Below are 12,644 nucleotides of genomic sequence, written 5' to 3'. Positions count from 1 at the left end.
GGTGTAAGTGAAGTGTTAAAGTCCCCCACTATTATTGTGATTTCCTCTTTTATAGCTGTTAGCAGTTGCCTTATGTATTGAGGTGCTCCTATGTTGGGTGCATATATATTTATAATTGTTATATCTTCTTCTTGGATTGATCCCTTGATCATTATGTAGTGTCCTTCCTTGTCTCTTGTAACATTCTTTATTTTAAAGTCTATTTTATCTGATATGAGTATAGCTACTCCAGCTTTCTTTTGATTTCCATTTGCATGGAATATCTTTTTCCATCCCCTCACTTTCAGTCTGAATGTGTCCCTAGGTCTGAAGTGGGTCTCTTGTAGACAGCATATATATGGGTCTTGTTTTTGTATCCATTCAGTGAGCCTGTGTCTTTTGGTTGGAGCATTTAATCCATTCACGTTTAAGGTAATTATCGATATGTATGTTCCTATTACCATTTTCTTTATTGTTTTGGGTTTGTTTTTGTAGTTCCTTGTCTTCTCTTGTGTTTCCCACTTAGAGAAGTTCCTTTAGCATTTGTTGTAGAGCTGGTTTGGTGGTGCTGAATTCTCTTAGCTTTTGCTTGTCTGTAAAGCTTTTGATTTCTCCATCGAATCTGAATGATCCTTGCTGCGTAGAGTAATCTTGGCTGTAGAGTCTTCCCTTTCATAACTGTAAGTATATCATGCCACTCCCTTCTGGCTTGCAGAGTTTCTGCTGAGAAATCAGCTGCTAACCTTATGGGAATTCCCTTGTCTGTTATTTGTCATTTTTCCCTTGCTGCTTTCAATAATTTTTCTTTGTGTTTAATTTTTGCCAATTTGATTACTATGTGTCTCAGCGTGTTTCCCCTGCGTTTATCCTGTATGGGACTCTCCGCACTTCCTGGACTTGGGTGGCTATTTCCTTTCCCATGTTAGGGAAGTTTTCGACTATAATCTCTTCAAATATTTTCTCGGGTTCTTTCTCCCTCTGTTCTCCTTCTGGGACCCCTATAATGCAAATGTTGTTGCGTTTAATGTTGTTCCAGAGGTCTCTTAGGCTGTCGTCGTTTCTTTTCATTCTTTTTTTGTTTATTCTGTTCCGCAGCAGTGAATTCCACCATTCTGTCTTCCAGGTCACTTATCCGTTCTTCTGCCTCAGTTATTGTGCTATTGATTCCTTCTAGTGTAGTTTTCATTTCAGTTATTGTATTGGTCATCTCTGTTTGTTTGTTCTTTAATTCTTCTAGGTCTTTGTTAATCATTTCTTGCATCTTCTCAATCTTTGCCTCCATTCTTATTCCGAGGTCCTGGATCATCTTCACTATCGTTATTCTGAATTCTTTCTCTGGAAGGTTGCCTATCTCCATTTCATTTAGTTGTTTTTCTGGGGTTTTTTCTTGTTCCTTCATCTGGTACATAGCCCTCTGCCTTTTCATCTTGTCCATCTTTCTGTAACTGTGGTTTTTGGTCCACAGGCTGCAGGATTGTAGTTTTTCTTGCTTCTGCTGTCTGCCCTCTGGTGGTTGAGGCTATCTAAGAGGCTTGATGGGAGGCTCTGGTGGTGGGTAGAGCTCTCATTTACCAGTTTTATTTTACATAGGATGCCTCATTTACTAAAACCATAGATTCCAAGTTGCTCCATGAAAAATGTGATATTCTTAGCTGTCAACATTAGGGAATTTCCCCAATCACATTTTTAAATTGATTTAATGTGTTATTTTTGAAAACATAAGTTGGGATATCACAAAATGGACTTAGCCTGCAGAGGCTTACTTTCAACCAGAGAGCTCCATTTCCATGTTCCGCTTAACAGAACCCAAAATGATCTTCCTTCCCAAACCTCTTCCTTTTCCTGCACTATCTAAGAAAAAGTAACCACACTCTACATAGTTCCCTAAGCCAGAACCCTAGCAGCCATTTTTGCTTCTCTTTTCCCCTTCCCGCTCCATATCTAGTCACTGAGCACTTCTATTCTACCTCCCAAATGACCTCAGATCCTTTCCCTCCACTCCAATCTCTGCCACTGCCTTTAGTTTGAACCCTCACTCCTCGCTTAGATGAATATAAAGTCTCTTAACGGGTTTTGTTGCTTCCATCAGTCCTACTTATTCTCAAGCGTGACCTCACTACAAACCACCTGATAGTGACTCCTTAACTTCACAACATTCAATGGCTCTCATGTTTCTGGGAAGAAAACCAAGCTCTTTACCCCAGCATCTACTTGGGGTTAATAGATCTAGGTTTGAATTTCAGGTTTAAGTACTTTGCAGCAGTGTGACCTCAGGCTATTGGGCTCTCTAAGCCTTTGTTTTCTCACCGTGCCTGAGGTCACTGAGGGCAGGACTATTTTTCACACACGGGTGCCTGGCATGTAGGAGGGACTAATCAATGTTGAATGAAGGGAAAGTATTTTAAAGTCCACATCAAAAAACTGTTCCTCCTTAAAGAAAGAAAATCCTGATACACTATGCCACTTCCAACCAAATTTGACTTCTACCTTTATTTTCTTTTTTTTTTTTTTTCTTTAATTTTTTTATTTTTTATTTTTAAATTTACTTATTTATGGCTGTGTTGGGTCTTCATTTCTGTGCGAGGGCTTTCTCTAGTTGTGGCAAGTGGGGGCCACTCTTCATCGTGATGCGCAGGCCTTTCACTGTCGTGGCCTCTCTTATTGCGGAGCACAGGCTCCAGATGCGCAGGCTCAGCAGTTGTGGCTCACGGGCCTAGTTGCTCCGTGGCATGTGGGATCCTCCCAGACCAGGGCTCGAACCCGTGTCTCCTGCATTGGCAGGCAGATTCTCAACCACTGCGTCACCAGGGAAGCCCCTACCTTTATTTTCTGATGATCACAATAAGGTGCCTTTGGGGATCCACACAATGAGGGATCAAATCCTGGCCACACCCCTGAGCAATCATGTGACCTTGGGAACGTTACTTAGCTTCTGTAAAATCTGTAAAATGAAGGTTTCTGAGGATTTTGTTCCCGAAGGTTAAATGAGTACCTCACTTGGAACGGGGGCGGGCGCATAGTGTTTGCCAAATGTGAACTATCGTTATCATCTTAATCAAATCAAGACCGTGGTACTTCACTTTGTGACTCCCAAGTTTGTATGAGAAAATCGTGCTTTATGCGTTGTTGTTGGCTAAAGTAGGGAAACCTGGAAACTCCTGCCGTGGAAGAGAGAAACAGGCGAGAAAAGCGAGTTGCTGAATCCCAGCGCCTCAGAGGTGGGAGGGAGGAGTTCGGTACCTAATTTACTGATGAGGAAGTGGAGGGGTGACGTGTCCTCGAGTCTCATTCAAGACACAGCCACAGCTCTTTATTGAGAGTAGGACCAGGGCCCCGGGGGTTGCTATGGTTAAACTGTAGGCGGAAACTAACACTCTTTGGAAGGCAAGACAGGAGGAGCATTCAGTTATAAAAAACGGTCAAAAATTGGGGTGAAACTAAGTTCGTTGAGCAATACATCAAATGAGTCAACTGTCGACCCGGTGAAACCGAGTTGCTAACTGAACTGGCATTTTACGAACAGGGGCTTTCTACAGAGCCCACTGACTCAGAACGGCTTCGATTAACAAACTCCTGCGGCGCTTCCCGCAGGACCGGAAAGCTCGGAGCGCGAGAGATGAATGGAAACCAGAGTCCGGGGCGCGCCGCTCGGGGGGCGGGGCAGCCGCGGGCGGGGGCGGGGCATTGTGAGTTACATGCCTGCGCTCTGAGGAGGGCGCGTGGAGGGAACTCTGGTCGTGATTGGTCCGTCGTAACCAGGTGACCGAAGGACACATTCCGGTAGGCAAGGGCCGGCCGGGTTAGCTACTTTCAGTCAGGAGGCGGCGGCGGAAGGAGGAGGAGCTCCGGCTGCGCTCTCTCCCTGCAGTGGCTGCGCGTCTCAGCGCTTGTCTGGTTCCCACCCCTTTTAAATAAGCCGGTCTGGTCACCGCCCTCACAGACTAGTTGGTTCCGGGGAGGCGGCGGCGGCGGCGCCGGCGCGGCCGGGGCCGGGCCCCTGCCCGGGGCCCGGCGGCTGGGCGGACAGGAGAGCGGCGGGCGAAGTCGCGTCTGCATGTGCGGCACAGCCCCGGCATAGCCCGGGGCTGCCAGTGCCCGCCGCGCCATTGTTGGGGGAGGGGGCGGCTTCTGAGCTCGGCGGAGTCGGGGGACGAGCGGAGGCGGCGGCGGCGGCGAGGAGTGAAGGCGCCCCATGGGGAACTCGCTGTCTTGTTGCCTGTCCCCCAATGTCTGCCCCAAGTTGGGCCGGCGCAGGGGGTCAGCGGAGCCGGACTGCGAGTCTGAGGTCTACGAGTCTGAGGTCTACAAGGCGGCGGCCGGGAACGCGGTGGCAGTAGCTCCGGCGGCGGCTACCGTGGAACCCGCCGAGTTGGATTTCGCAGGTGGCGAAGGCTACCACCTGCAGCACATCAGCGACCGGGAGATGCCCGAAGGTAAGAAGCGGCGGGCGCGCCTCGCCCCTCGCGGGGTCGGCGCCGTCTGCTCTCGGGCTTACCTCTGGCCTCCGCCGCCCCCAGGGTCCCCCAGGAGGGAGACGCCGCCTAGGGCTCCTTCTTGCCCGGAGTTGGCTCTCCCAGGGCTGGGCACCGGGGACGAAGGCTGGCTCTGCTTGGCGTCCCCACCCCTTATTCTTTACCAGTCGCGTCCGGCCAGTCTCCTTCCCTCTTCCCTACCCGAATGCCCAATTCTTTCCCCCGTTCCCATTTCCCAGCCCGGCCTGAGACCCTCCAATCCGCGGCCCTTCCTGTTCGTGGTTCTATTTAACATCTCGTGGGACTTAGCAGAGACTTTCTGGTGTATTCTCTCTTTTCTTAATGAAAACTTAAATACTCTAACTTCGGCGTATCCATCCCGTCTCCCTATCCAGATGGTACCTAAGCGAAGGAACTAGGTAAGGGCCTGATGATAGACTTCTATTCGTTAAGGTAGTTGATACTCGAGACAATTAAGACAAACATTAGAGGATTTGTCATTCAAATTCAAAATAGAGATGGACAGAGTCAGTGTGGTGTTCTTAACTAAAATTCTTTGGATTTTAATGTTTTCAGTCGCCCTGATAGAAGCTACTTTATCCCTTCTAACTATAATTTGAACACGATAGGAAAGAACATGGTGGGAGAGGGGCTTAAAATAACTGTGAACGGTGTGAAACGTTACTGCCACGGCTGCAGAGAATAGTTGTTGGGTTTTTTTTCTTTACCAAAGGAGACCCCATGGAGTTCTGATTACTTTTAAATTCCCACTTTGACACAAGTATGTCTTCAGCTGCACAGCCTTAACCGACTTCTTTTGCACGTTGCCTGTTCTAAGGGAGGGGTGAGGTGGTTCCTGAGACTGCTGGACAGAAGTTTCAAAGGAGAAAAAACAAATTCAGATTGTAATTTGTAATATAAAGGTTTGGGAGTTAACATACCACATCCATCCTGCAGAAAAATGTCTCCATGGCTCCCTCCTCCACCCCCCCCCCCCCCAGTAGAATACTATTTAACTTTAAGAATGTTCAGGTAAAAGTTCTGAAGACTAAGTGGCTGGGGGTGGGTGTTGTCGGGGAGGAGAGGAGAGAGAGAAGAGAGGAAATGTTTGATTTTTGCCTCTAGAATTTTGGAAAGGGATGGCTCTAGGTTAAAAAAAAAAAATTTCTGGGTAGCATAGTGGCACTTTAATAAAGACTGTTCTTTGAAGTATAAAACATTGTATCATAAAGATGTTAAAGCCCCACTGGCCCATTTGTTTCATTTAAATGCCAGAGATTATTTCATTATTTCATAGACGAAATGTCTTACAGCTCTTCTATTTAAATTTTAGTTGGGTTTATTTAATTTCTTTAAAAGTTAGAATAATTAAGCCTGTGGATTCACCCTTATGATGGACGTGGCTTTGTAAGTGGAAAGTACTCCCTTTTCAGAATAGTTAGATATTGTGAAAGAATGAACAAATTATGTGAATTAATTGTAGCTTTAAACACAAAGCACGTAAGTACTTGTGAAAACTGCTCTGCTTGTTGTTATAAGGTAAGCCTCTAAATGATTTTTAAAAACAGTTAGTAGTTGGCTAGTGTAGGATGAGAGACGAAAATTGGACCTTTGTAGAATTCTTTTAAGATGTACAATGCATTTTCTTGTGTATTTCACTTGGCCCTTCCATCTACAAATAAGGCCCGTATATATTCTCCCTCTGTTGCCGATGAAGAAGCCAAGACTTAGAGATCTGAAATGACTGTGTAACACAGCTACTGAACAAAAGAGACAGACTTGGGAGGTGGTAGATATGCCAAATTCAGTTCTTGGGATGCTTAAGAAACTGTTTAGAGTGCACCTTATATTTTATAATTTATCCATAAGTTAGGCCTATCTCAGCATACTCCAGTTTTGATTATTGCCATTCCAGTTGATTGTACACAACTCAGAAGCAACATTTACCTCTCCATTCTCTGTCTGTACATACATTGCAATGGATATGAATAAAAGTAGAAGTCATGAAATAGCCTAAATTTATCAGTCAGGTAAACACGTTGATATAATTTAAAGAGTTTGTTTTGGTGAAATCCAATTGAAGCCGAGAATGCCCTGGACAGAGGGACATTAGGGGAAGCTGGTAAGCGGGCAGGTAAGGTACTAAGCATTTAGCATACGACTATGTATGATAAGGAAGGAGTGCTAAATCAGGAACTGGAAAAATAGAGTTCATGAGTACAGAATTTACCTTTTTATGTTTAACATGATTGTTAAAATTTCATTTCAATTTGTCTTTTTTTGGGGGGCATTCAATAAAGTGATAAGAGAAACCTCAATTTCAGCATTTGCCTATTAATTAAGTTTCCATAGAAACAAGGTCAGAACACCAAATATAAAGCACAGGCACATTGGAAGTTTGCTCTTAATGTCTTTATTTCAGACAATTTTGTATCAGTTTCCCTGGAAACTGAGAAATACCTACTCAGATATAAAACATTTTGGCTTTTCTACAGTGAAGAATTATTTGGTTACTTAGAGAAAATCGTACATAAATGATGCTCTGTCTTGTTCTTCAGAAACATTGGAGAAGAACATGATTTCTTCAAGCCATCTCAAAAAAGTAACTCCTAAGAACGTAGTATAGATTTCAGATAGACTCAAAAGAATTTTTTACTACTTTGTCTTTAACAGTATATCTAATATAACTGATGGTAGTGTCATAATAGAAAATAAGATGCTACGGTCCTATTATCTGATTTTATTTCTATTCATCAGCTTTTCATACAGCCTTTATGTTCTGACCTTAGGAGCTTTGCTAATTTTCTGGTGAAAGGTGCTCTCTCAAGTGACCCCTACCTCCCATCCCCCTGAAGAGTGGGTAGGGAAGGAATTGGCAATATGATGTGGAAAAACCTCTGAGCAACAGATCTTTCCTTTTTTTGGTGACAGTATTAATAAACATTTGATGTAAAAGATTTAGAAAACACAGAAAAGTCCTTCACTCACACTCAGAATATCCAGAATTTTTATTAATATTTTGGTGTTGATTCTTCCTGAACCTTTTGTATGCATATAAACATAACATTGTGTTTATTTTACAAAGATGGGATTGTTCTTTATGTGCCACTTTGTAACTTTTTGTTATAAAGAAAAGTAACGACATGAAGCTCCTGGAACTGTGCTGGCACCTAGAGAGTGCTCCAGGGTGACGTATTTCCATGCAACTGCGCATAGCTCTACAGCCTGCCTTTTACCAACTGTTTACTGTGCCATCGAATGGTTGGAGCATAATTCATTTACCCAGCCTTTATGGTTGAGCATCTTTTATAATCCCATTATAATGCTTTATTCAGGGGACACAGGTAAAAACTGATGCATTGTATTGATACTTCCCTATAGCATTCTGATTGTACACTTTGTCTTACGACTTCATTAAATTCATAGGGTGAGTCATTTTGTAGTAAAGGTATTTTAACATTAAATGTTCTTTTCCCAAATTAAAGTTACCATTGATTTTTCACTGAACATTAGATTTCCTCTTTTAGGTTTTCGTGGTTCTTGGTAACCTGTCTTGTGTCTTTGATTCTGAGTAACTAAACTACTACTCTAAGAGATCTGAAATTAACTCTGGTCTTAGGTGACAGACACATCAAAAGACAGCATTAGAAGAAATCTTAGATGATGTGGGAAAATTGGGAGAAACTTAACTGGTTTTGGGTACACTGAAACATGATTATTAGGCACCATTCCAGAGGCAGGACAAACAGTGGTTAGACAAGACAAAACCCGTATCCTAACTCAGGTCCTTACTTTCTAGAGGTGCCTGGGGGCTGACGACACAAGAATAACATCAGGTAGTGAGAACACTAAGAAAGAAAATGAAGGTAATGGGCTGGGGAGGAGGACAGTTTTACAAGGGGTGGTTAAAGACAGCTTCTCTCCTTAAGCGACCCATGAGCAGTCCTAAGAGAGCCATGTGAGGCTGTGGGAGAAGAGGCTTCTGTGCAGTTCCTAAGAAGCGAATATGCTTGATGCGTGCCAAGGACAGAAAGATGGGTGGCTGCAGCTGAGTGAATGAATGCCAGGAGGAATATGGGGGATTAAGACCTTGTATGCCTAGTGGGCCTTGACCAAAAAATATGAATTTTAGTCTAATTGTAATGGGAAACCATTGAAGGATTATATGCAGGGGAATGATGTTAATTCTTAGAAAAAGGGAAGGGGGGTAGAGAGGGTGGAGGGAGATCAGACCAGCTACTGTGTGAGAATAGACTGTAAGGGTGGAAGGAAGCAGAGAGGGAGACCAGTTAGGAGGCTGGTGCGGTAGCTCAGGTGAGAGCCAACAGTGGCTTGAACAAAAAAGCGATATTAATAAGGGTCTAAAATAGGCTGTAGTATATACATTGCTCTTGCATTTCATTTGATTCTCACCATGTTCTGAGTTAGGTAGTGTAGGAATTCTTCTCTTAGGTATAAATTGAGTTGTCCAAGGTTTTAAAAATGAGTATTGATAGAGAGTAGGACTGTAAATTCCAAATGCATGGCATATAGGAACAGAATTTATTGTTGACATTATGTGAGCTTCTTTGGAATACTACCTTTTTTCTCACCCTTTTTTGTTGTTGTTGGTTTAGTGTATTAAAGTAATAAAACTTAAGAGTTAAAACGGTAACACTGCGTAATGTGAAATGAAATGAAGGTAACTTGCAACCCAGAAAGGTTCTTAAAAGTCCAAGAAACTGAGTAAAGTACTCTTTAGAAATATATAAAGCCAGGTGTACTTACCTATGTGTCACCTCTCAGTCATGATCACTGTAACACTGATTGAGGATTAAAATAAGGCAAAACTGAGAACCAGGGTAGAGGCAGGTACAGAAGCAGTTGGAAACCAGAGCTGGGAAGTTTGGAAGCCAGGATGGTCAGAAGCTAGGAAAGCAGGATCAAGGCTTGGGTGAGCAGTAGCCTGGCAGGTGCAGGAGCCTGCTGTGTCCCCGCTGGTGAGGCCGCCCAGCTCAGGGCCGGCTGGCGGGAACTCCCTGACTGCGGTGGCAAGTGTGGACTCAGAGAGATGAAGTCATCAGTTTCCATGGTAATTGTAAGGGTTGTAATGTTTGTCTTATGAGCCATAAAACTAATACACTGTGCAGTACAGGATGCTAGGGCAGTTCAGTAAATGCAGTGGTTACCGTTAAGTAAACTGGTGCTCAGCAGTTGGCCCAGAAACTGCTGACATCTCCTGTTTATTTGGAATATATTGAAATCAATATGTTGATATTAATCGCTTTCTGAAATATGCTGCTTCTGTCAGATGCTTTCTTGGTCACTTCCCTCTCCCTCTAATATTTTAACAAGGAAAAATCATTTATCGACAGTTTGATAGCATAGTTTTAACACTTTTAGCCTTCAGTAATGCATTTCATTTGTTCTAAGTTGCCTATGTTTTCACACTTTTAATTAACAACTGCAGTTGAGATGGATCTTAACAACTGGTAGAATCTTAGATTGGAGGAAAAACAGTATTCAGTGTCAGTGGTGTTTTACAGGTTTCCTCTGAGGAATGTTTACATTAAGACCGAGTTTAATTTTTTTTTAATCATACTTTTTCTACATCGACCTATCATGCTGTCAAATAAGTTGCAATTTAAATTGATGATACAAAAATGATGGGTCTTAAAATACAGTTTTAATCATAACCCCTAATCATGAGCTCAAGAATATTTCTCCTGGGTAAAACATTCTTAGAGGTTTCTAAAGAAATAACTTTCGGAAGAATCCATGTAATTTCCTGAATGCACAGTAATTTCCTGAAGTCTCTAAATTACTGTGTGTGCATGTGGTGGGGAGAGGGATGAGAGGGATGGTGGGTGGTAAAGCTTTGCTTAATAGTTGGCAGTCTTACCTTTGTGATAGTGAAGAGTGTGGTAGGTTTTATCATAGTCTCCTTAGGCTCTTGGGAAGATAGTTAATGGGAAGTGCAGAAATATTGTGTGTATGTATGAGTTTACTGTCTAATGGCTCACATGTCCATTCTATAAAATAGTGATGTGGTATTTTTCGTTAGCAAAAAGTGCAAGTTATATAGAAAATTGTTAGTTATATAGGCTATAAACAAAAGATTAATATTTTCTGAAAACCTCATGCAAACTGACAGCAGTAGGGCCCTGGTGTTTACAGTACATTCAAATGATAGGCCAACTCACCAAAGTGGAAATACCACTGATAACTGTGGGAAAATGGTCAAACTGTGTAATCAAAAGAAATACAAATTAGATCTACAGTGAGGTTCCTCATTCATATCAGTAGGAATTTTTTTTTTTTTTTTCAAGTATCCAAAGCAAGGGTAGGAACTCAAAACGTCATGATTGGTAGCATTATACCCTAATGTGCCCCCCACCTTCTTTAGGAAGCAATTTAGCATTGTACATGGAGCCGTGAAAGTGATCTAACCTTTTGGCTTAGGCATTCCACTTCCGAAGATCTTTGCTAAGGAGATAAAACCATTATTTTAAAAAACTATGTACATGAAGATTTTCCTCATAATATTTTAAGAATAGAACTTTGTAAGCACCAATCCCCAGCAATAGGGGATTGGCTAAGTCCAGTATAGGAATAACACTTGATGGGCCAGTGTGTATTCATTAAACAATAAATATGCAACAGTGGGGTGGAGAGCGCTTGTTAGTAACAAGAAGACATAAATTGTACACTAATTAGAGCTTTTTTTAACGTATAAGAAAAGCAACTGAAAGTAACGGTTGTGAACCATTGTGTGTTAATGATTGTGAATGGTTGTGTTTAATTTTTAAACAGAGCATCGTTTTGTCTCATGCAGATTTTTGTTCATGATATTTGTTAAAGGAATGAGCAAGTGACTTTTACCTTTCCCCACCTTTAGTGTGATCATCAGTACTGCTGATTAACCAGGTCTCCTTCGGTTGCAAGTTAAAAGAAAATCACAGAGTTAAGCACTACTTGACCCAGGAGTTAAATGATCTCCTCAGTTCTGCTCTCCTCTGTTGATGTCTCCTGAAAAGCCTTTCCCCTCATGATAGCAAGGGGAGTGTCCAGCAGCTCAAGACTAGCTAAGGATCCTAGAGTACAGTTCTGCCTTTCTCTTTTCTTGGGAAGTCCCAGGACAGCTGTGATTGATTGGCCGGTGCTGGGTCCTGTGCCTACCTTTGAACCCCCTAGGATAGAGTAGGGAGAGTGCCAGCTTTTTTCTGGTCACTTGGGCTAAGTTTACTTTTTTTTTTTGCATGTTGTCATTTCTTTTATCCCAGCCTTCTTGATTTTTGTATTTAGATCTGTAGTAGCACATCTTGGTTTGGCGGGTGTGTGTGTGTGTGTGTGTGTTAAAGCTTGCTTCTCTTTGATTCTGGCACTTAATTTTCCTGGACTTCCATTGAAAATTGTTAAGTTTTACCATGCCATAGACACTGATAAATAATACAGCTACTTTGCAAACATTTCTGCTTATTTTTTAGATTCAAATGTAGTCTATTTACTTTCTTTTTGGTATAGGTAAGTAGTCATGAATTCTTTCGGAAGCTATAGGTTAGAGGCAGCTGTGAAAGTCTCTGCCTGCCATTTTGTGTACAGCTGAAATAATTTATTTTCCCATTGTCTTAGTTTTTCAAATATGTAGGAGAAAAAAACTTTAAAATAATTATATGGGTCTTTTACATAAAAATGTTGAATAGAATATTTTCTCCAAAAGCAGCTTGATAAACTTCAAATTCAGTGAAGGAATTTTCATGAAGAACAAAGCAGTTGGTTTAGCTCTGTAAATTACTAGTGCTGGCAATGACATTCAAATGGATGGCTCAGATTCCTGTTAAACGGGAAGTCCCAAATTACTGTTCGTGCAAAATTCTTTCTGGGTGGGAAAGGGGATTCTAGGTAGATACATTTGTGAAATGCTGGGTTAGACAGAATTCACTACTAGACTAATTAGTTTTTAATATATCAATGTGTGTATTCTTTGGATTCTCTAAGAGGCAGGGATATATTTGTATTTCACTTTGACCATCAAAGCCATCTTTCAAAAACAGATCAGTTATTATGTGGTTTGGGAAATAATTGCCTTAACCATTACTCTTTATCTGAATCTTGGTCCAGTTTCTTAAAAGATTGGTTAAATGGTTTGAGATGGACTTTGCTGAGGAAGTGTCATAGGGCTTTTATGTTTGTTTGTTTGTTTTAAACAACAAC

General features: G+C 42.0%; 1 protein-coding gene across 8 annotated transcripts in view; it reads left to right on the top strand.

Moving 5' to 3' along the window:
* The window catches only part of LOC132364650 (cyclin-Y-like protein 1), a 74,173-nt gene that overhangs the window by 36,043 nt on the left and 25,486 nt on the right, over positions 1 to 12,644 (top strand). For 3 of the 8 annotated variants that reach the window (XM_059920563.1, XM_059920555.1, XM_059920554.1), the window contains exon 1: positions 4,133 to 4,412. The exons of the other annotated variants lie outside the window; for them this stretch is intronic. In XM_059920563.1, coding sequence (XP_059776546.1) covers positions 4,172 to 4,412 — 241 coding nt within the window. In that variant the 5' untranslated portion in view covers positions 4,133 to 4,171. Of the gene's footprint in view, positions 1 to 4,132; positions 4,413 to 12,644 lie in introns of those variants that run through there. 8 annotated transcript variants of the gene reach the window in all.

This window comes from Balaenoptera ricei, chromosome 4 (genome assembly GCF_028023285.1).
Source record: "Balaenoptera ricei isolate mBalRic1 chromosome 4, mBalRic1.hap2, whole genome shotgun sequence".
In the NCBI taxonomy this organism is placed as follows: Eukaryota; Metazoa; Chordata; class Mammalia; order Artiodactyla; family Balaenopteridae; genus Balaenoptera; species Balaenoptera ricei.
This window is presented reverse-complemented; position numbering and strand designations above follow the sequence as displayed.